This window comes from Carassius auratus, unplaced genomic scaffold (assembly GCF_003368295.1).
Source record: "Carassius auratus strain Wakin unplaced genomic scaffold, ASM336829v1 scaf_tig00215565, whole genome shotgun sequence".
Classification (NCBI taxonomy): domain Eukaryota; kingdom Metazoa; phylum Chordata; class Actinopteri; order Cypriniformes; family Cyprinidae; genus Carassius; species Carassius auratus.
In genome coordinates, this window is record NW_020528142.1 from 137,456 (window position 1) to 162,353 (window position 24,898).

Below are 24,898 nucleotides of genomic sequence, written 5' to 3' on the forward strand. Positions count from 1 at the left end.
TGTACATAGAGAGGGAGAGCGCGAGGACAGCGCGAGAGAGAGGACGAAGCTCATCGGCGGGAATGGCGGAGAACGGTCGCTCGCTCGTTGACTACCGGGAGCCACCGCCGCTGGACAGCAACGGAGAGATCAGCAAACCGCGAGGGTGAGGGAGTGAACAGACGCTAGAAAAGAGTAACATTTCCAGAGATGACACTAGCTTTAAAGCCCAGAAACGTCTGACAGAAATAATATCACTTTTCTCTTTCGGCAAAATGATCGTGATGACTGAAGTTTTTAAAATAGTTGTAGGTAAACAAGTTTGTAATCAAAGCTAAAGAATTTTGTATTTATTTAGTTATGAAGTTAAGTTATTCTTTATAAATAACGTTATTTCTCTGTTGTGACTGGAATCAGGTGTGTGTGTGTCATTTAAACGAGTGGCTAAGTTAACTTACTAACGTTAGTCTGATATATTTTTCAGTTAAAAAAATGCAGAATGTAGGCTTTTAATCACTATTAACTCCGAATAAACAACTGACGTGTGTGAGAGAGAGAGAGAGAGAGAGAGAGCGTGCGTGCGTGCGTTTGTGCGTTTGTGCGTTGTGTGTGTGTGTGTGTGTGTGTGTGTGTGGGAGAAAGAGAGAGAGAGAGAGACAGTGTGTGTGTGTGTGTGTGTGTGTGTGTGTGTGTGTGATTGCGTGTGTCTGTGTGTCACATGGAGAGAGAGAAGGAGAATGTGAGTGAGTGAGTGAGTGAGTGATTGCGTGTGTGTGTGTGTGTGTGTGTGTGTGTGTGAGTGAGTGTGTGTGTGTGTGTGTGTGATTTGCGTGTGTGTCTTTGTGTCACAGGAAGAGTGTGTGTGAGTGTGATTGCGTGTTTGTGTCAGTGAGGGTGTGTGTGTGTGTGTCACAGGGAGAGCGTGTGTGTGTGACTGTGTATGTGTGCGTGTCACAGGGAGAACGTGTTTGTGTGTCTGCTGTGTCTGTGTGTGTGTGTGTGTGTGTGTGTGTGTGTGAATGCAGAGGGGAGGAGGGAGAGAGCAGAGCGTGAGAGAAAGGAACAAGTACAGTGTGTGTGTGTGTGTGTGTGAGAGAGAGAGAGAGAGAGTGTGTGTGTGGTGTGTATTTGAGTGAGAGCATGAGAGGGAGGGAAAGACAGTGAGTGTGCGTGACAAAGACAGACACAATATGCTGGTGTGTGTGTGCTTTTGAGACTGTGTGTGTTTGTGTCTGTGTGTGTTCCTGGTATTCCCTGCATTATGGGGACCAAATGTCCCTACTAGGATAGAAATACCAGTAATATCTGACCTTGTGGGGACATTTTTATAAATAGCTTGTAAATGATTAAGAATGCATTATTTAATCTTTTTTTTTTTTGATAATCTAAAATGGCAGTAGATTTCCATGAAGGGTAGATTTAGGGTTAGAGTATAAAAAATACCATTACAGTAAAGAAACGATTATCTCTACGGAATATGCCCATTAACCTGTTTAAATCCAATGTGTGTGTGTTAAAGTGGGAAGAGTGTTTAAGAGTGAATGTGTGAGACAGCATGAGTGTGTGATTGCATGTGACAAAAGATAAAAGGTGTGTATATGTGATGAGTCTTTGGAAGAGGTGTGTATGCGTAGGTTGTGCCTAAACCTAATGGGGGCCAAATGTCTGTTTGAGGACAGTAAAACCTGAAATCACCTACATTTTGAAAACGAACAACACTTGAGAAAATCATGAGAGGAAAAAACTCATTGTATATGCTAAATAATAAAAATATAAAAACACAGAAAGGTTTCTATGAGACTAAGGTTTTAGTTTAGATGAACATAAATATCATTGGCTCAGGATAAAACAATTGTCAATGGAAAGTCCCCACCGTGATAGAAAAATAAACATGTATGTGCATTTGGGTGGGGTGGAGTGGACCATCTAAAAGGTATTATTGTCAAGGTTTGTCAGGAGAAAGGTGTGTGGGAGTGTGAAGCACATGATGCTGAAGAAGATGTGCATTTTAAATGTGGGGAGAGAGTGTGTGAAGTCCATTGAGTGTGTGATGTGTGTACGTGAGAGACAGGGGAAGTGTGTTTGAGACTGTGTGAAGGGGAGGGATGTGTGTGCGTGTGTTTGTGCGCACATGTGTGTTACTGAGGGGAGGAGGGAATGAGAGTGTTTGTGTAAGCCAGTGTGTGTGAGAGAGAAAAGAGAACAGCAGAGTTTGGGTCAGTGAGTGTTTATGTGTAATCACTGAAACTTGTGTGTATAAAGTCAGTAGATAACTGAAAGTGTGTGTGTGTGTGTGTGTGTGTGAGTGTGTGTTTGTTGACTGTGTTTGGAAGGGAGAGCTGGATGAACAGGTAGTGTGTGTGTGTTTGTGAGAGATCAAGCAACATAAATTCACAGAGAGAGACAGAAGGCAAGATAGAAACTGAGAATTTTTAAAATGCACATTGTGTGTGTGAAGCTCTGTATATATTGAAAAATAATATATCGAAGAGTATATATTTATTGAATATATTGAAGAGTATATATCTATCTTCACTGTAGCTGTTTGAAAGAAAAACCTGAATGGAGGTAACCGAGCTGATTCAGAGGACATTGTTATTGATCAGAGGTTGCTCTTTCATAGTTTAGGAGACTTAATAGATTTTATGATTCGTTTGGATATTAACTTTGTCTAATATTTCTCTAATAATTCAAAAGAGAAATAAAAATTTAAGAGACACTTGTTGAAATAAAGCAAGATTACAGAGCTACAAAATTATTGTAGATAGCTCAGATCTGATTGTCTGAACTTTAGGGGTGCATGATAAATATCGGCCGATAATTAATGCGCATCTCGTCAGTAAAGCCGGTTCTCTAATCAGCTATAAATTCCATCAGGTGCGTGATTTCACATCGAGCAGCTGTTATTAGACAGAGCCGCTGTAGTGCAACGGTGGAAAAATCTAGATATTTATACTGTAGATATTGCTATATTAACTTATAGGCTGTTATATGTACACTGGGGGAAAAAAGAAGCTTTCATGGGCAGCCTAGAATATCATGCACTTTCACAACAAAATCAGCTTTTTTCTTTATTGAATAATAATAATAATAATAATAAAACTCTTTGTTCTCTTTTTCTGTATCATTGTTTCTACACTGGAGATTTTTTCAACGAACGTTTTTTATTTATAACAAACAAGGCCATAATCATATCTAGAACATTACATTATTGTTTTAAAGAAAATAATAAATCCAGATCACTTTGGTAATGGTAAAGGTACTATATAAATAATACGTTTTTTTTTTTTGTTATCAATCTGAACTGCAAATAATATTTTTAGCTATTTTAGAATATACATCCATACATTTTTTTGTTGTATTCCTAATATCTTGAAATCACAATACAGAAAGATGCTACTGTCCTCAGAATAAATATGAATTACATGAATCACATAAATGACAGCCCAACTTTCAATTCAAAACCTCGGAATTAAAAAAAGAAAAAAGAAAGTCAAATAGTTTGCATCACTGGATAATACAATCACGAGCTGACTGTTGCTACAAATAATTCTTACATTCAACATTAACTTCAACATTAACAGCAAGTCAAAAGGGGTAACCTTTCAACTGTATAACCTACATGCATTTTCAACATTTATAAATACTCGTGCCCAGTCCATGCAATAAACGCATGTTATTGAATTATGTTTTTGTTTTTTAGAACATTAAAACTGCCTGTGATAGCGTGCAAGTATTTCTGCCTGTGTTCACTCATTTTCAACCTCTGCTTTTCTGCAACGGACTAAAACCTCCACATGAATTCAAGGCGCCTTACATTCAGCTAGTTTGGGCATTATAGTTATAACTGATTGTTTGGGCAGTTATAGCTTAAACTTCTCAAAATACAGTCTGCTTCAGATTAGTTTTAATCTATGGACAATTTATTTTTATTTTTTTTACGTAATCTTAATCTAATTCTGATTGGGTGGGCAAGACAGACATTTGGGTGGGCTCAGCATACCCCTGCCCATGCCTGGAGCCGGCCCTGGAGCATACTGGTCAGAGTCGTCCCTCTAGCGAGTTTACTAAAAAGACTATGGAAAACCAGGAATGTGAAAGTATACAAGATACAATAAATCAAATACTTGATACAAACTGGTAGAATACCTTGCTTTTGTTGCATACCACATATATCTTTTGGAGTACACGAACAAAGCAGAAGGAACATGAACATTCTGTTTTTACTCATCCCCAATTCAAATCTTTATGACTTACGTTTTTCAGTGGAAAATTTTTAAATAGTTTATTTTTTCATGCAATGAAAGTCAGTGAGGTCCAAAGTTGCGTTGACCCCAGCATTCTTAAAAATATCTTATTTTGTGCTCCGCAGAAGAAAAAGTCATACCGGTTATAACTGGCATGAAATTTTGACAGAATTTACATTTTTAACTGAACTATCCCTTTAATGCATATACATGTTGAAATGAGCCAAGCTACAATCACACTTCTGATTTCCAAAAACTGATATGATTTCCTTTGGCTAAAGTGTTTATAGTTAAAAAATAAAAATAGAAAATGATTAAAGCTTCAAACTTTTAAAAGTGCATGTAAATGCTCTTGTTGAGATTTTGCTTGAAACCCTAGATTGAGATGGTTTTTGATAGACTGAGTATATTCTCCATTTAATCTCATTGCTCTCTTGGAGATGGAGAAGTCATGGGCAGTTGTTTAGGTGTGGTAGAGTGGCATTAATCCAAATAGCATTAATCTTAGAGTGATCAAATTTTATAAGTGAGTAATTTTTTATGTTGTGTGAAAATAAGTGGTTTGATTGACAGATTTGTGAGCCAAAAAAGTGTGTGTCTGTTTAAGAGAAAGACTGAACAGAGAGAGTATGTTGTGACGAAAAGCGAAGGGGAGGGAGCGAGTGTGTGTGAGAGTGAGAAGCGAGGCTGTGTTTGTGTGTGAGCAAGGCAAAGGCTACTGTGTGTGTGTGTGTGTGTGTGTGTCTGAGAGAGAGAGAGAGAACACGAGAGAAGAACACAGAGGGGAGGGTGTGTGTGTGCGTGAGAGGCAGAGATGAGGGAAAATGGTGAGGAAATGTGTGTGTGTGTGTCTGTGAGAGAGAGAGTGTGTGTGTGTGCGCATGCTTGCAGGTTTGAAACTGAAAGAGAAGGGGAGGGAGAGTGTGTGTCTTGGAAACAGAGAAGACTATGTGTGTGTGTGTGTGTGTGTGTGTTGTATGAGTGTGTTTAGGCTTGTGTGTGTGTGTGTGTGTGTGTGTGTGTGTGTGTGTGTGTGTTTAGGCTTGTGTGTGTGTGTGTGTGTGTGTGTGTGTATGTGTGTGGTTGAGTGAAGAGGGGAGGGTGAGTGCATGTGTGCTCATGAAGCAGAGAGGCGGGTGTGTGTGTTTGTGTGTGTGAGAGAGAGAGTGTGTGAGAAACAGATAAAGGAAAAGAGAATTTGTTTGTGTGGAACTGAGAGAAATTGTGTGTGTTTTTGTGTGTGTGTCTGTGTGTGTCTGTGTGTGTGTGTGTGTGTGTGTGTGTGTGCGTGTGTGTGTTTGTTCTAGTGGCTCACTGTGGAGGGGAGGGTGAGTGTGTTTTTGCTGTAGAGAGAGAGAGCTGTGTGAGAGAGGGTGTGTGTGTGTGTGTGTGTTTGCATGCAAGAGACAGGGTGTGTGTGTGTGTTTTCAAGAGAGAAGGGTGTGTGTGTGTGTGTGTGAGAGAGAGAGAGAGAGAGAGAGGACTAAAGAAGACTGTGAGTGTGTGAATGTTTGTGCATCTGTGTTTCTGTGAAAGACAGAAGAGTGTGTTTGTATGTTTAAGTGAGAGAGTGTTTATGCATCTACTTTGTTTATGAAAGAGGAAGATAGTTTGTGTGTGTGTGGGTGAACATGCAAGTGTGTATAGGTGGATATGTTACATATTTAAGGAGGAAGACTTTGTGTGTGATTTATTGGTGAGAATGAATAAGGCAGAGAGTGTTTTCAGCAAAGGTGTGTGTGTTGATTGCGTGAGTTTGTGCATGTCTTCAGACTGAGCCTGCATGTGTATGTTTACATTATTCAAACGTGTGTGAGGGAGAGAAAGACAGACAGGAAAATGGTGTGTGTGTGTGTGTGTATCTTCAGAGAGAATGCATTTGCTGCAGACTTTGTGTATGTGTTTATGTATGTGTGTGTGTGTGGTTATTTGAGAGAGCGTGAGTGAGAGAGTGTGTGTGCTCTTTAGTGAGCTTGTGTGTGTGTGTGTGTGTGTGTGTGTGTGTGTGTGTGTGTGTGTGTGTGTGTGTGTGTGTGAGCTTGAGATGGAGGAGGGGTGAGTGTGTGTGCGTGCATGTGAGCTCAGCTGAAGAGAGGATATTTGTGTGTGAGCGTATGTGTGTGTATGAAGGGTTGGGTGTGTTTGCATGTGCTTTAACACATACATGTGTGTCCTACTAGGGGGATGGTGTGTGTGTGTGTGTGTGTGTGTGTGTGTGTGTGTGTGTGCAGTTGTGAACTTATAAAGAAAGGTGTGTGTTTATGTGTTCTTGTGCACATGTGTGTCTTTCTGCTTGCACATGTGCATTTCTGACTTGTTTGTGTGTTGTTTTGAGTTGAATTGGATTTTGCGTGTGTGTACGTGAGGGAAAGAGGAAAAAAGAGAGATAAACAAGTCGAGATACACAAATGTACGAAAGGGAAACAGATTTTGGCTTGTGGAACGAGGAGGGATTAAAAGCATGTCCGTTTTGCAGTGTATTGACTTGGAGAATGAGTTACACAAGTGTGTGTAATCAGATTTACTGACAGGACAGACAGTTCGGACATTGCGGTGAAAATCAGAGGTAAAAAAACACACTGATCATTTTATGTCTTTACACATCAAATGTATCATCACATGCCGCAGGGTTCAATGTAGTTGTGTTTGTGTATGTTTTATGACTCAAAGCGATGATTCTGTGTTCTACTGAAGAAACAAAGTCACCTACACCTTTCATGCCCTGGGAGTAAGCAGATAAACATCACATTTTAATTTTTGGGTGAACAATCCCTTTAAAGGTGTCATATGATGCTTTTTTAAAAAGATCATTATTTTGTGTATTTGGTGTAACAGAATATGTTGACATTCTTTAATGTTAAAAAAAAAAAAACACATTATTTTTCAAATACTGTACATTATTGTAGGTCATCTATGCCCTGCCTCTCTCAAAGCCGTCTGTTTCTACAAAGTCCTTCATTCCGACAAGCACAGTCTCCTCTGCTTGGCCAGCTGACCCAGTGCATTGTGATTGGCCTGAACATCAAGCACTCGTCGGAAATGTAACACCCATTTCCATAATCGTGAGCTTCATTTTTCTAAATAAATGTAAAGACAGTTAATAATGTCCTTAGTTTTACCATAAATTCAAACTGAAAGGGAGAACAGTCGCGTGACAGACACAGTGATGAAGCTCGTATGTGTGTGCAGTACACAAACAACGGACGGTTAAGACCGCTGACTCCACTGTGTGACCCTGTGTCTCTCTCTCTCTCTCTCCCTTCTCTCTCTCTCTTTCTTTCTCTCTCGCACACACACACACGCAATGCACAAAACTCCACATTTGAACAGTCAATAGCAAATACTTAAACTAACAACATAATTACAGTAGCTGATTTAGAAGTGCCAGATTGTCGTAGCAAAGTCAGAATGTCCTTCTCTCCTAGGTACACAACACACAGTCGTCAATAAAATTAATTGATTTTCTGTAATAAGTAATCTTAAATATTCCTAAATGCATGTACTTTCGGAAGGCCAAAGAAAGTGCTTTTGATTTTGTCTAGATACACACAGCATCTCCCTGACATGGCTGCTTCAACACTAACTGCGGTTACTGAAACCACGCCTTCTTTCTTTGCGTGAACATTTGGGTGACATTACGCAAATATTTCCACATAATGACGGTGAAATGTGGGGGCGTGTTTGAATGAGCCATGGCAGCATCATAACTTTCATAAAGAATATCTCTTTGTTTTGAAACTTTAATCCTTGGAACTTTACATATCTTAATCATGCACCAACAGCTTGTAACACTCCAAAGGGAAAGGAAAAGAAAAATTTGAATCGCATCATATGACCCCTTTGAGGACTGGTCACATTTCCCCACACATATGTGAGCTGTGCATCATATATCTCTGTGTTCTTGACAATGGACAGTGGACCTCTTTTGCATGCAAAATTTCACCTAAATTTCACCAACTGCACATTTGAGGTGATTATCAACAAGAGGTCTAGGGCCCTCTAGAGGGCCTCAGCAAACTTACAGGGGGCCCAAGTAAGCATTTTTTAAATTAAAATAATATTTAATTAAAATTTTACAATATCATTTAAATCAGTTTAATACTCCCATCTAGTCTGATTAAGTTCCACAGACTTGTCTTTGTAATCATCTATATGACAGTTCGTTAGAACACATGAATCTGCCCTGCGTGCACACAAAGACATTCAAACATATGTTCTTGGGTCCAGATGGAGGGCCGGCCAGATCAATATCCAGTCGGCAAGACTGAGTTTATTACAGCTCAATGAATACGTCAGGCGCGCGCACATACACACACACACACACACACACACACACACGCTGAACACATCTGTAACCAGAAGACTGCACGTCTCTACACTTGTCTAATTAAGCATTCACAGTTGCATCTGTGGAAAGCGGAGCTCTGGTTTTCATACACAGCTCTATTAGTGGCAGTTCATGCACACTATCATGCACTATCTGTTGGAGCTTTAATGATTATAGATTTGTGAGTAAAACTGGCTCTAGATCGGTGTTATGTTAGAATCCGTACACATAGATTCCACCAAACTGATTCTTCCTCTTTGAGGAGAGTTATTGCGCAGTGTATTAATAAGTGGTGTTTGCTAAGATGAGCAGTACATTATATTTCTCATGTGCTTGACACATTGTGATTCAGATCAGTCGACTGGCTTCATTTAGTTAAGGCATAAAAGATTAATTGTATAGGTATTTTTAGTAACATAGCTGCTTCGAACGAGTCTTAATTAAACATATTTTCTCACCACAGGTTTTTTGTTTATAAATGTAAGGCAAATTTAACAAGATTTGTGCTGTGATTTCCATTGATCCACTGACGGTTCCAGGTTATTGATTTGTCTTTGTGATTTATGTTTTGTTGCTGATTAAGTTGGTCAGGCTGTCCGTTTAATGTAATGTGTGTTTGTGTGTGTGTGTGTTTCATAGACGTGGCTGTGGAAGGAAAAGGAAAGGGACACCAGTAAAGGTGTGCGACAGAGTCTTTGCTACAGAGGATGAAGAGGAGAGCATGTCAGAAAACAGCTATGGACCAGGGAAAGGTGAAGTGTGGGTTTTTAGCCTTTTTGTTACATTGATACATAAGAATAAAGAGAACTGAATTTCATCAAAAAGGAAAGAAATGCAAATATCAGGAGCCAGTCTAAAGTGATGTTGACAGTGGCACTGTTGACAAAGTGACCAGAGGAAGTTCATTTTCAATAAGAGTAGGCGATTTGAGCCAGTCTGAACAACTGATGAGTGTTTATGCCTATTCCATGATGCAGAACCTACCAAGAGGAGGGTAGTAGGGAGAATTCAGAATTGAGAACTCCAGTTGAATTCCATTTCGGTGCTTTTTTGAATTTTGAATTAAAGCACACCGAATCATAAAGAATTGTAATTCAAATTTTAATTTAATACCTTAAATAATAGATTTAATGCATATTACAAATATTAATATTCCAGTATAATTATCTATATCTTAAAGAACACTTAATTTCCCAGAATCGCATGATCAGTCGTCTAAAATACTCTAGTCATGCAGGAATTCCTGCTTGCCAGCATCCATTGATTTAATCAGTGTAAGTGCGAATGTGCCATAACTCACTGAAGTAAACACCATGAGTTATCATTTGAGCACATTATACATGTTTATACTATGTTTCAGAGATCACTGTAAGCCTGATGATAAGTGGGGTAACTTTTTTTGAGCAATGTTGATTGGGCACTTTTCCATTGAGAATGGGTAACAAATTTCTATCTAGAGTATTTAGATCGGTCGTGGCCCTGTGTCTCAGCTGGTTTCCTGTTGATCGTGTATCATCAGCCTAACGGCCAAAGTATACTTCGGCTGTCCACGTCCGCACAATGTCCACATTCCATCGTTTTCATCATTAGGAGGGCTCACGGACAGCAGCGCACCCCGTCCACGTGCAGGCAATTTTTTGAGACAGATGAATGTTGAGACAGAGCACAAGTCAAGTAGGTAGTACTGTGCATGTGTCGAGCACATCCGTCCGCACTCATCTGCGGTTGAGTATACGGACGCGGCTGTGCAGAAGACGGAATGCGAAAAGTGAAATATACCAGGGCCTTAAGTATGTAAATATCTATGTGAGACCTTTATTGTATGTGTTTCAGGTGATGATCATGAGGACAAACACAGAGTGTCTGCTGCTGATGGACCATACTATGAAACACAATCTGTTCAGCTCTGGTGAGTGAGTGACTGAGTGTGTGTGTGGTCTGAGTAGAGATATTGCATGTGTGTGTGTGTGTGTGTGTGTGTGTCTGTGTGCGTGCTAGGAGGCGATAGCAAGTAATTGTGTTTGTTGTGTGGTTGGGAGACGTGTGTATATGGAGGTGGGGGATTACTGGAATGCAAGCTGTGTGTGTGTGTGTGTGTGTGTGTGTGTGTGTGTGTTTATTGCAATGTGTTTATTATCGTTGGGCCAGTGAGAGAAAGTGTGTGTGTGTGTGGTTTTGTGTGTGTTTATCATAGTGTGTTGCTGGGCTTATGGTATGTGTGTGTGTTTGCATCTGTTTATTGCTGTGTTTAATCATAGTGCCGACAGAAATATATGTTTATATCTATCTATCTTTACATATCTATCTATCTATCTTTCTATCTTTATATTTATATATATATATATATATATATATATATATATATATATATATATATATATATATATATATATATATATATATATATATATATATATATATAATATATTAGGGCTGTGACGGTGGCTGATTTTTACAACCGCGGTTGTCATGGACCAACAACCACCGGTGGCGCGGTGTTGATAAAAAAAAAAAAATAAATAAATAAATATATATATATATATTTATATGCGTCGCGGTGGTGTTGCGTCCGGTTTACTTCTCCGCGAACCAAGCAAGCTCAATAACTCCTCATCTGCACGCGCTCTCTTTGAAATAGGAATCGTTGCCATATTTCTTGTTACCATTTATCGCTGTCTAGTTTGTATTTGGCCAGTTTGGAGAAAGCCTCACCAAACCTGAACAGCCAGCGTTTGCGATCACGAGAACTTGTGCAAACGCGGATGGGTGACATGAATGCAGATGGCTCAACACTAAATGAATGTGCTGAATGCATAAACTTTTTTCCTGCGCTCAAATCTGCCAATCTAAAGGAAACGCTGTGTTTGAGGTCATTTGTTAATTACCATAGGCATAGACTTAGAATTTGCAACTATTACAGTTATTACACTTATGTACAAAATTTTGTATTATGCTTGCGTGTGTGACGTCACATGCACTACCGCCGGTGGCAGTAGACAACCGCGGTGGCAACCGACCACCGCGGTGATGCGGTTGTCACAGCAACCGTCACAGCCCTAATATATATATATATATATATATATATATATATAGGACGTGTGTGGGGGGCAACAATGTGTTCTGTAATTATAAATTCATATTTATTTATGATGTTTGTCCTGGGTTGGGAGGCTAATATGGATTTCATAGCTGATGGTTATTCTATATCAGTAAGTATATGTTAGCATACACAAAGTAGCATCAGCTAACTATAAACAACCTGTTTAACCTGTAAATCCACTGATTAATAATGCTATGCGTTCACACCAAACGGGATATTCTATTTTGTCATTTGAGAAGATAATATGTTATTAATGTTAATAACAAAAGCAGAGACAGCATGACTTTAACACAGGACATGCATTAGTCTGCCACTCTGTGGTTTAGAAAACAGGGTCCGCAAGATTTCCCAACTGTGATGAGGTTCTCTCTATCAGTTTTGTTTGCTATATTACTGTCTGATATAGTTTTCTCTCATGCAGTGTGAGTGAGGAGGGCTCTAGCGGAGAGAGGGGGGGCATCTCATACCCCCCATCACCAAACTGCCGCATTCGTGAAGTGCACTGTGGAAATCAAGTGCGACTAATTGTCATAGCGATCCGCGACATCGCAAAGGGGGAGGAGATTACTGTGGATTACAGTTTGACCGAGTGGGGAGAAAATGCTGTGGTAAGTGTAACCATGACAATGGCTAGTGCATCTCAGTGCTTGAAATTCCTTTTGCACTTTGTGTTACTAATAATATGAAAATTGTTGAGAGTTTATAATTTAGATGTATTTGTGACTTGAGTTTATATGCATGGTGTTTGATTTATTCATGTGTTTGTGTGAGAGAGTTGGAGGGACTTTATAGTCGTACTCTTATGTCACATGATTGACATTTTTTGTAATGATGTTGCATCCCTCTCTCAGGGTTTCCATGGGACTGTGCCTCCTAGTAGCTTTGATTGTAGCTTGGACCACGAGAGCAACATTAAGAAGGTAAAAAGAAAATTGACAAAAAGTGACAACTGGAAAAAATTTAATATTTGAGAGCCTGCGCATGCAGTTTAATATTTGAGAGCCAATTTATTTCTTCTACCAATCATATGAGAGGAACGCAGCTTTAACTAACGTTGCAAGCCTATCAGAAGCAGAGAAGGGCATGTCCTTGCAACATAGTATGATTGACGCCCATACGTCAATATCACGTTAGCGTTGTCGGAGAAAAGAAAATGGAGCACAAGTTTCTGAAGCAAGGGGATGCTGTCCTAGACTTCTAGCAATAGATAAAGGACTCAAAAATAAATGGCGCTTAAACATAATTATTGAAGAGATTCATGTCTATCTCAGTCTGTTTATCATTTTTTAAGCACTTTAAGCTCTTACTGTATTTGTGTTATTATCGTCAATATTTGAATGAAGTCTGTCTTTGTAGTTTCTCTCCAAACACCCCCCCCCCCCAAAAAAAGTCCAGGCTCAGGATTTTTTTACGCTTTAACCCCTGCAAAAATTTCAAAAACCCAAAAATTTCAATTCTGTCATTACTCAACCTCACGTGATTCCAAACCCGTAAGACATTCGTTCATCTTCGAACACAAATGAAATTATTTTGATGAAATTTGAGAGCTCTCTGACCCTCCATAGACAGCAACATCAAAAAGTCCATGTGACATTAGTAGTTCAACTAATTTTATGAAGAAACAAGAATATTCTTTGTGCACAAAAAAAAAAAAACTTGGTCGTGGAAGGACCCTTGCTGTCCATGGAGAGTCAGAAAGCTCTCGGATGTGATTAAAAATATCTTAATTTGCATTCCAAAGATAAATGAATGGGTTTGGAACAACATAGGATAATTAATTAATAATTTTTGGGTGAACTATCCCTTTAAGACGACAATAACAATTAATTGACAAGAAAAATCTTTGTTTCTGAGGACCTTCAGCCTCCGCTTTCTGGTCAAAAACCTCTTCAAAATGAGTGTTGGTGCTGTTTCGTAATTTTCGGGTGGATACAAATAAGTTCTGTCCTACATTTTTTCACTTTTGTAATTTATATGCGTTACAGAAGTAAGATGAGCACAAAACTTGAATGCAGTGCTTTTCAGATTATTCACCCTTTAACAGATCTTAAAAATGCATGTGCTTTTTTTCTTAGGAGGAAGAGTCCGGCCCAGTTCCTCTTTCTGCATCAGAATATCTCACACCTTCCTGGTCTCTCTCTCCTTCCTCCTCTCCTCTGTCTCATTCTGAGCACAGTGATTCAGACATCGACTTGGGTGATTCCAATAGAGAGCGGCGCATGCCATCACTTCACCGCCGCAAGAAGCACAGAGCCCTGTCCTCTTCTGCTGCACATGCTAAAAGAAAAGCACTTCAGCGACCCCCCAGCCATCCGCCCCCTTTTCCACACTCCCTCCCGTCCTCCACACTGCAGTCCACTGCTCCCTCCAGACCTGTGTTTAAGTGCCCAGCGCCTGCAGGAGTTGCTGCTAATAGTGTCAATGTGTCAGTTGGTCGTGGGCAGAGAACCATGGCACAGAAACAGCGCTGTGTTTACTGTGGCCGTCACTTCCGATCACTCCCACAGCATTTGGAAAAACACCACGCCCACCAGCCGGACTTGCGCTCTGCCCTGGAGCAAGCGCGCACCACTGGTGACCCTCCTAGTGTACAATCGTGTCTCCCATCATCGAGCAAACAGTCCCATTGCCTACAAGTGGCTCATGTGCCAGGTGTGGTGGTGGTAACACCACAGTCACCTCCTGCTTCTTCTTTGTCACCAGTCAGAAGAAGCCCTGCCCTCTCTAGCCCTACTTGCAAAAGTCCCGCCCCAGTGACTCCTCCCAGAAGAGGAGGTGTTCCCGTGTCTGTCTTAAAGAGGAGCCCACCTACACCTGCTACACCTCCGAGAAAAGGAGGACGAAAAATGAAAAAGGATAAAGAGGAGGCAGACATTTTTGGGAAGATGAAAGAAGAGGAATTGCCCACTCCAGTCTTTGTGGATCTTGTTAAGGAGTCAGAACATTCGAAAAAAGAAACCGAGGACAATGGAGGGAGAGAAGAAGAAAGCGGAGCAGAGGATAAGACCGACCTATCAAGGTTAGACATTCACAATGTTTAAAAAATGTTTCACTGGCTATGTTTACATGCAACCAAATAATCCATTAGTAATCAGATTGACGGCTCAATCGGACAGAAAAGCCTTCATGTAAATATCTTAATTGATCCGATTGAGCTCAATCTGAATGAAATTTAATTTGTATTGAAAGGGGTGGTTAATTCATTTAATATGATCGAGACTGAAACTGAAAGGACTGCGCATATGCAATGGCGTAAAATAGTGTAAAGACATGACGTGCTTTTCCCGTTTGAATGCAGTGTTGTGTCCTGTCATTATAAAATTCTCCTTTCAAGTGGACTCCTTGTTTCGGATTCTCATCCATATATGACTGGTTTTGGGCACAGGGACGAGCGCTTTTACTGCGTAATAAATATAAGCAGCACGGCATGGCTGTTTATATGCAACATTTATCCGAAATGGAAAAAAATTAAGTCAGATAAAAATGTAGTCAAATAAAAATAAACAGTGTAGTAGAGTGGTTATTGTGTGCAAACTGCAGGAAACTCTATCCTTGCAGTGTGCACGTCAAAATATCTATTTTTAGCGTTCATGTAAACACTACATATCCGTAATCATATGTATCAACTGGAATGATTTTTCACTTTTTCACTCTAAAACAAAAGTTGTGAATGCAAACATAGCCACTGTAAAAATGTATATAAATTTAAATTCACCTAATCCTTATTCTCTTTTCTCAGTTTGCGTCGTCCCCACATGCTCCCACTTCTTTCCTCCCTTTCCTCCCTGGTGTTGTACCTTCGGCGGCTGCAGCACTCTGCCTTTATTTCTCTCTCACGCTCACCTCAGTCGGCGGAAGCATGGCGTCTCCTCTGTCACTCCAGCCTGTCTCTCCTCATCCTTTACAATCGGCGCCGTGAATGTGAAGTCTCCAAACTGACAATCTCAGAGTACCAGGCCCGAGTCCCACCCCAGTGCCCCAGCCCTGTGCAACCTGGTACCCCGTTAACTCTAACCCCACTGGAGGCTTCGCTCTCACCCTTCGAGCGGATGGTCCTCCCTCATCTCCCTCGTGTCGGGGTCCAAGGGAAGCGTGGCCGCGTACAACCGCTCATCCTCCCCCCACACACAGAAGCCTGTCTGGAGATGCTTTTGCAGACTCGTGCTAATGTGGGAATTGATCCACAGAACCCATATGTGTTTGCCAGGCCGTATCATTCGCCAGCTACTCCCCTGCGAGGAACAGACTTACTACGGAGTTTGGCTCGGTCCAGTGGTTCGCGGCACCCCCGAGCACTGACACAGACATGCGTTCGCAGACAGGTGGCGATACTTACGCAGCTGCTGTTGTTAAGTGAGGGTGAGGAAGAAGGACAGCATGGGGCTGCCATACAGCGATTGGAAAGCTTCTTGCAGAAGGAGTATCACGTGACTCAAAGCTGTGCAACCATCGGCCAGGACCCTGGGCTGATGGGTCTAATTGGTCGGGTGGTACTATGCGGAGAGCGAGATGGTGTCTTGTTCCGAGGAATGAGTTTACATCACATCTGTTTGGAGTTAGATGGTGAGTGAGTTGTTGTGTCAAGCACATAGCAGGTGTAAATAAATAGTATTGGACTCAGCAGTCATACTTACCCTTCCCTTTCAGTGTTGTCAGGAAACTCTGCCGACTCGCTGTCAGAAGACTCAGATGTCGAGGAAAGTAAAGAGAAACCAGTAGCAGCATCTCCTGCAACCACCATTGTGATGAAAAAAAACACAAGCAACAACAAATCTCCCCGGCCCAAGAAAATCAACAGCAGCTCCCTGCTCTCAGTGGGACGCAAGAGGGCCTCAGGACAGCCCAAACCCGGTGAGTCTGATTGTATGATTGTCATACAGTGTGAAAATATGCTTTGTACTCCTCAGTTACATATAATTAGTCATATTAACAAAAACAATGCATTACGTCTTTCTTAACTTTTATTTCAGGAGCATACACATACACAGTGTATAGTTTAAAGTACCTTGAACCATGAATCTTTCAAGAACCAAAACCCTGAACTTGCACATTAATATAATGATCAAATGTGCAACAAAATGATTAGAAAAAAATCCCCTCTGAAATAAAATAGTGCTATTTTACTTTGCATACCATTTTATAGCCCTTTCAGAGAGGACCCTGAATGCGCTTTGCTGGCCACTGAGTTCATATTGTGTAGCATATTGCCTACCTACAGCAAGCTACCTAATTTAAAACACACCTGACATGCCTGACATATGTCTTCATGACACAGCTTTTCTCCCGAAGTCCCTATATGACTTGTATTGTATAGCTCCGGAAATTCTGACACACACTAGCTGTTCATCCATTTGCATTTTGGATAATCTTCACTTAACTCAGTGGTAAAAGTTGAACTTTTTTTGGCTAATCGTGTGCTTTGGTCGATGCAGCAACAAACCGTCGTCGCACGGCGCAAGCCAGGGGTTTCATAGCGCAGCGCATTCAGCGTCCTGTCTGAAAGGGCAAATTGTCATGTCTAGTGCTGCTTTTCCTGACGATGTGTAAAATCCAAATTGTTTCCACACTTGGGATTTAAAATGTGAAGGTGCAGACAGAATTCTAGAATAGGTTTGATCCTCAGCCTCCACCATGGATTTGCCTTCTCTGAAACGGATACAGTGTCTTCTAGTAAGATAACAACACATTCATTTCAGCCTCTGTTGGAATAAGAGTGGTAACTTCCCCCCCACCACCTCAATTCAATAATTCAATAATTCAATATAAATCGATTCTGGGATAAACCAATCGATTTTTAAAAGTGTTTTAAAAAGAATCGCGATAGTTAGGCAAATCATTTTTTTTTCTCCCATCCCTAATAATCTGTTTACGTTGTGCAAAGCAGGGACCAGTTAAACCAGGGTTAATATTATAAAACAGATTTTGAGGGCTGTCAAGTGCAAACTTTGTTAAAGCCATATAGCTAAAAATAGGAAATAACATAAATTAAAATTAATAACATTTATTGACTCATATAACACATCTTCCTTTTATAATGAGAAAAAGTTATTTAATGAGAAGGATAGTAAACATTTCTGTTCTGTAGCCATGGTTACCAATCTGACATTAAAATTAGCATAATATTTTTTTCCTCATTATTTAATTTAATAGCAAATGCATTTGTTGTATTTTCCTGCTAATATGGTAACAAATAGCTATTCTTCAGTCTTAAAGATATCATTTTCATTGACTTAATTTATATGCTCATCATTTTCAATTAAAGTATAGAGCTGTATAGCTTTCATTCAGAAAAGAGGTTTACATACTCTAAAGCTATTGGAATTACAGGTGTTAATTCTTTGTCCTGCTTTATGCTGTATTTGAGTGATTCTGAACTCATTCTTTTAAATTAATGCCTCTGACAGTGACACACAAGCGTGGGGAAAATGTAAACCATAAGAAGACGCTGCATCGAAAACGCTATGGGGAACATGCTTGGCATGAGCGACTCTAAATGTTGTGTGTAATTTGTCCAATGGAAGAGCATGACGTCACGGGGTGGGGTGACTTAAGCGACCAGGAAGCTATAAAAGCATGTGCCGCGCAGCTGGCGTCAGCTTTGAGTACCACCAAGTGCCGGGGTATGGCATCGAGACGCAGCATCTCATTCCCTCGAGGAACCGTGGTAACATGCGTAACCTTGAGATGTTCCTCTTCAGGAACTCGAGCTGCGTCGGAAAATGCTAGGCGGAACAAGGTGCCCACGCTGCAAGACAACCAAATCCCTGCCTAGTGTGTATCCGAAGAGCACAGCTTAGGACGAGAGAACAGAAGCGCCTGGAGTAACTGGCATATCTAGGCCATAAAATCTTGCAAATGTGGAGGGTGTGGACCACCCAGCAGCGTTGCAGATGTCCAGCATAGATAAATCTGCTAAGAAGGCCTTGGAGGCCACCATTTCCTGTGTGGAGTGAGCCTTGGCGTTGAATAGGTGGCGTTGATAGCCTCGACTATCCAACAGCTAAGAGTCTGCTTAGGTGCAGGAAAGCCCCTTTTGGGGAGACCATAGCACACTAACAATTAGTCCACAGGGCAGCTCTGTGGACGTATGGGTCCAGCGCTCGAACTGGACACATACAATTTAGCTTCTCTTGGTCGGCTCTTGAAAGAAAAAAAAAAAAAGAGGGAAGTCATGGCCTAGTGGTTACAGAGTTTGACTCCTAACCCAAGAGTTGTGGGTTCGAATCTTGGGCCGGCAGTACCACGACTTAGGTGCCCTTGAGCAAAGCATCGAACCCCCAACTGCTCCCTGGGTGCCACAGCATAAATGGCTGCCCATGCTCCGGGTGTTCACAGCCTGTGTGTGTGCACTTTGAATGGGTTAAATGCAGAGCACGAATTCTGAGTATGAGTCATCATACTTGGCTGAACGTCACGTCACTTCACTTCACTTCAGAAGGCCTGCAGCACCATAGGTTTTGGTGTGACAGAGGGAACTTTTGGAACATAACCCACTTGATGGTATAGGAATGTTTTGGCCATGCCAGGCGCAAAGTCAAGATAAGTAGGGGCCACTGAGAGGGCCTGAAGATCTCCAACTCTCCTCAGAGAGGTGATAGCCAACAGGAAGGCAGTTTTAAGGGTCAGATGTCTGATAAATCTTGTATTGGCTTGAATTGAGCTTTACAAAGAGCCTCTAACACCACAACCAAGTCCCGGGGGGAATACGGGACCGTAATGGAGCCTCAGCACACCACGGAGGAAACATGTAACTAGGGGGTGTCTTCCCAAAGACTGACCACCGAGAGGGACATGGTAGGCCGCAATGGCTGCCATGTAAACCTTCAGTGTGGAGTGGGTAAACCCTGCAGAAAACATGGCTTGCAGGAACTCCAGAGCTGTACCAACTGGGCAGTTAGCTAGGTCAAGCTGACGGTCTCTGCACCATGAAGTGAAGAGTTTCCACCTCAGGGCGTACAGTTTCCTCGTTGAGGGAGCTCTGGATTGGAGGATGATCACAACAACCTCAGTTGAGAGACCAGATGCTATGAGTTGTGCCCCCCTCAGGGGCCACACCCACAGTTTCCAGAACTCTGGGCGAGGGTGAATTATTGTGCCCTTCGCCTGTAAGAGTAGGTCTGTCCTGATCAGTATTTCCCATGAAGAGCCATCGAGGAGTGAGACCAGATCTGAGAACCATACTCGGCCTGGCCATAAAGGGGCTACTAACAACAAAAGGACCCTGTCCCGGCATACTCTCGCCAGAACTCCCGGGAGCAGAGCAATCTGAACCACCTCAATGGCCTCCTTCCCTAATATGGTATTCACTTCTTGTTCCAAAGAGCCTGCTCGGGGCTGACTAGCATTGGAGTAACCCCTTTGAATCTTGGTGGTGGAGAGCCGAACTGAATACAGTAGCCTTTCTCTACTGTGCGCAGGACCCATTGAGATACATTTGGCAGTAGTTTCCATGCTGCTAAATTATCTACTAAGGGAATCAGTCCCTCAAGAATGATTTTTTCTTTGACCTGGCTGTTTCTGAGACCCTCGAAGGGGTGGTGAGCCTCTCAGCTCCGCTACGCCTGCAGGCGGAAAATCCTGAGAGTAGCACTTGCTGGAAGCTGTGCCATGTAACTCTAGCAGGGTAGGCAGACTGACCTCCCGAGGGCACTGAGGCGAGACGGGCACTGTGTAATGCAGTGTACCCCACTCTATCCAAGCAGGGGCTGCCCTCTGAAGTCCTTAACCCCTGGCGTCAGGACTTCTTGGCTTTGATCACTGCCCTAAGATATTGTTTGGGCTTAGAAGTCCCTTACCGAGAGCGTCGCTGGGACTCTTGTTCCCGACGTGGAGGAGCATGAGAGGTGACACCTCTTTTTGAGCCTCCCTATATAATGAGCTGGCATGCGGCTATTGCATCTCCCGCCCAAATACCCCGAGAGAGCGACGAGTGAGGAACTTCTGAAATGCCGCCACTTGTTTTCGTGCCTCCTGAAACCTGTCGATGACTGACTGAGTTGACAACGTCACCGAACAGGCCAGAAGGCTGAAGCGGGGCATCCATAAGGCAGACCCTGTCCTTCTCGTTCATCTCAGACAGGGTCAGCCATAAGTGTCCCTCCGCAGCCACCTTAGCTGCCATAGATCTCCCAATCACTCGGGCGGTCTCCTTGGTGGCACGGAGGGAGAGATCAGCGGTCCATCTTAATTCTGATACATCTTCGGACTTGATCTCCTCTCCCTCGTCTAGCTCTTTTAGCAGGTCGGCTTGAAATACCTGTAACACCGCCATGGTGTGCAGAAAGGCGGTGTTACAGGTATGCTTCCACATACCCTTTGCCCACCAAAGCTGAAGTTGTTTTAAGTGGCTTGGATGGCAACGTTGGGGCCTTCAGAGACGATGCAGCCCCATGGGACAGATAGATCGCAAGCATCTGTTCCACCTGTGGCATTGCTCTATAGCCACGCTCTCCCATCCCCACCACGTTGCCATAATACTCAGATGAAGGGATGTAGAGGTGGGCTGAAAATGGGCATTTCCACGATCTGGCTATCCCTTCATGCAGATCGGGAAAAAAAGGAAATCCCTGGCTTGGAGGTGGTTGCCTCGCCCGCAGAAAGCATTCATTGAGCTTGCTTTTCTGCAGTTCAGATGTTTTCTCGGCCAGCCAATCAATGTTGAGCTTGGCCACCGGGCGAGTAACCACCTCTAAGAGCTCCTCATATTGCGGCAAGTAGGGTGGCTAATCCCCGCTGACAGTCTCCACATCAACCTCCTCGCAGGAGAGAGGCGGAGCGTGCTTCCGAACCCAGGAATTGGGCCCCGGATCTGGCCAAAGTGGAAGGAGATAGGGACTCACCCGTCTCCATTCCTTCTGCCAGATCCACTTGCGAACCCCACGAGTGCAGCTGCCGCTCTGCCTCAGCAGAATCAGGGCCAGCACCACGGGGAACGCTTGCGAAGGCTCCCTCCTCGAAGAGAGCCCTCCAGGATCGAAGCAGCCACATTGGCAATCATTCACAATGCGGACAATCGGCCCCCTCAAGAACTGACTCAGTGTGCTTCGACCCCAGGCAGGCCACACACAGACTTTGTGTATCCCCATTCGTTGTATATCATGGGCAGGGAGGAACACAGCCTGAAATGCGATCTGGATTCGCCTTTTAAATGCTTAGATTTCGACTGGCTCTTAAACATGTTTCTGGAGCTCTATGAGACAGACAACAGTAAATAAGACTAACAAGACAAACTTATGACATTGACACACATAGCGCATTCTGAAAGACGCAAAGCTGATGCCAGCTGCATGGCACATGCTTTTATAGCTTCCTGGTCACTTAACGTCACCCAGCCCGTGACGTCATGCTCTTCCATTGGACAGATTACACACGATATTCAGAGCTGCTCACGCTAAGCGGGTTCGCCATAGCCTTTTTGACACAGCTCGAGTTCCTGAAGAGGAACTTATGTTGCACGTTTTTTTTCACTGTCTGGGTTGGGCATGTGAATGTTTGGAATAAACTGTTTATTTGACCAAAAATTGCAGTTAATGTAAACAATGTATTAATCAAAAATGTATTAATCTGATTTCTTGTAACCAGAATATTGACATACCCGGTTATGTTTATGGTTTTGCAATAAAAACATCTACATATATCATTTATGGGGTCATTGTATGCATGATCATGTAAATCAGTGTTTCTCAATCTCAGCGAGCTTGTAAGGGTACCTCAAGGTGCCTTCAAATTTAAATTAATATTTTAAATAATCTAGCTCAAATCTAAATTTAATTGCTTAAAAAATACGGCCAGAGCTACAGGCCTGAGTCCTTCAGTACAGTGCTAACTCATTGACCTGAGCGTATGTGCTTGGGCCTGTGGGAGCGGAGTGGAAGGAAAAAAAGCCTGAGTGCAGTGTTTACACAGGAATAATGATTAACATGCGTTCTCCTCTCTGCCTCAGGTAAACGTGGTGTGCTGAAGCGGCCTTGGTCTGAGGCAGAGCGAGCAGCTGTTGAGTCCCACCTGGTCCAAAACATAATGGAGCTGCGAGTTCCAGCTAAAGCGGACTGTGAGCGCTGCCTGGAGCTCTGCCCCCTGCTGGTCACCAACCACCGGGACTGGAGGGCTGTGAAATTCTACTGCCACAACCGTATACAGCTGCTCAAGAAAACCCAGCAGAGACAGGGTCCACCCGCCCTGTCCGTCTGCTGAGGCTGTGAATTAGGAAGGGAGGGGATGTGAGGGAAAATATTGACATGGCACAGTCACAGTAAACACAGTACAAATGCTTTAATTAATGTGATGTTGTGTGTGATTTGTGTCCGGTTTGTAAAACGGAAAATGGTACCACTCTGGGAGGCAGACAGAAATGCGCACTTGTTGTGTACTTTTCCAACTATGACGAAAGAACACTACTTTTTCTGTCTGCAGATGACCAGTAGGTTTTTCTGTTGCTGTCTTAAAAGTAGATGACCATTTTTGACCAGCTGCAAGTCTGAATGGCTTTGCTCTCTCCCTTTGGCCATGCCTCTATCTCTCCAATGACAGAGAAACGGGCAGACTGAGCAACTTGTGCCTTGATGGGAGTCAAACCTCAGTTTCATTCACATTTGTGAACATTTTACTGTTATTTACAAATTTCATAATTTCTCATGAAATTAAGTAATATGTATAAGAAATGGGATTTAACAAAAGAAGGTCAATTTTTGCATATTAAAATGGTTCAACAAGTCCCTTTGAAAACCAACCTGAATTGAAACATTTCGTTTTTTGTTCCCATTTTTGGAAATTCCATAAATCCCACTTTTGTTCCTACCATTTGAAGCCTTATGTGATTTGAATTAAATAGTTCTGTCCAAAATTTACAGTATTTTTGTTGTCAAACCAGTATGACTTTCTTTGTTCAGTAGAACAGATGAACCATTTTTGGATGCACTTATCTTTATGGCATCAATCTAGTGCACAGATTCATATTGACGACATTTATGGCATTTTTCTTTTTATCTTTGTGCATTATTAGTCGTACCTACATGAACAAAAATGACCTGAACATTCCTCAGAATTCCTACTTCTGTTTCATCTATGGAAGAAAGTCATAAAGGTTTGAAAGAACATATGAGGAAGGATTTATTTATGGGTTCTTTTCATTAAGTTAGCTGTTTGGTACTGTAGAAAAATAATCACCTGTCTTTCCTGTGCTGTAAAAAAGGACATGAATGAGTGAACAGATGAGTTTAGTTCACTTGTTTGCATTGTATTCATCCATCAATTCCATATGGAAATTTAAACTGTGTATTGCAAACACATGATAACCACACGTAACACCTCAGTTTATACTTTTTATACATCGATCTACTTTGCTGTTTTGTTATCCTTTGTTCTTTCAAACTTTGCAGTGTATATATGTATACACACATTTATATTGTCGTTACTGTTAACAGTGGTATTGTTATTACTATTAAATCTTACTGTGGTAAGTGTTTTTTTTTCCCACTTCATGTACATACTGAATGTAAATATTTGCAGAAAAAAAGAGCACGATGTAAATGTACCGTAGACAAGACAAGCTTGTTTTTGTGTTGTCTGTGTGTTTTTTAAGTTGTCTGAAATTATAATAATAAAAAATGTTTTGGTTGTAATTCTACACTTGGTCTTTTTTGTGCTACTCTCATAGTAAATGTAGAAAAACAGCAAAGATTCCTCACAATTCTGTCCAAAGAGTTCAATCTAGCGATGTTCTGTGCAGTATTGATTTAAAATGATGTCATTTAATTTGATATTGTTCATTACATTTTAAATGGAGCAATTTTAACCATTTTTTATAAGCACAGTACATAATCTTTTTCCTTTATTGATCAGTGTGTCATTGCACTCTGCGCTGACAGGTTTGATTGGACAGTGAATGGCACACTTATTTGTTTTTCTCCAGTCAAAAAAGGTTTGTTTGCATTAAATGTTGGAGATCAAGCTCCTGCTGTCTCTAGTAGTTGGTCCAATATCATTTAAACAGAGTGGATTTATTGAAATATTGATTTGATAAATACAGCATGTTTCGACGAACTGTATCGTTGCTTGGATAAAGACATTTAAGTTTTTTCAGAGTAATGAAACTTAGTAGTTCACTCAAAAATGTAATTTGCTTAACATTTACTCACCCTCAGGCTATCACTTCTGGTCAAAATACCATGATCTTTAATAATGTGATTCATTCATTTCATTCTGATTCAGTTGAGAGAACATTTTTACTGGAGATAGCAATATTAT

The 24,898-nt window shown here is 41.7% G+C and overlaps 1 protein-coding gene across 1 annotated transcript; it reads left to right on the forward strand.

Annotated features, from left to right (window-relative positions):
- Window positions 1-24,273, forward strand: LOC113095028 (uncharacterized). Its single transcript, XM_026260642.1, has 9 exons — window positions 1-145; window positions 9,193-9,305; window positions 10,387-10,462; window positions 12,075-12,261; window positions 12,505-12,573; window positions 13,729-14,672; window positions 15,393-16,216; window positions 16,301-16,504; window positions 22,596-24,273. The coding sequence occupies exons 1-9, from the start codon at window positions 63-65 to the stop codon at window positions 22,844-22,846; spliced, it is 2,751 nt and encodes a 916-aa protein (XP_026116427.1). The 5' UTR covers window positions 1-62; the 3' UTR covers window positions 22,847-24,273.
- Window positions 24,274-24,898: the final 625 nt, after the last annotated feature.

What these genes read in the sequence shown, in the direction of transcription:
- LOC113095028 (XM_026260642.1), top strand. Translation starts at nt 63, where the DNA reads ATGGCGGAGAACGGTCGCTCGCTCGTTGACTACCGGGAGCCACCGCCG. An exon ending in CAGCTATGGACCAGGGAAAG is followed by an intron (nt 9,306 to 10,386) that starts GTGAAGTGTGGG and finishes TATGTGTTTCAG; the next exon opens with GTGATGATCATGAGGACAAA. An exon ending in CATCTGTTTGGAGTTAGATG is followed by an intron (nt 16,217 to 16,300) that starts GTGAGTGAGTTG and finishes CTTCCCTTTCAG; the next exon opens with TGTTGTCAGGAAACTCTGCC.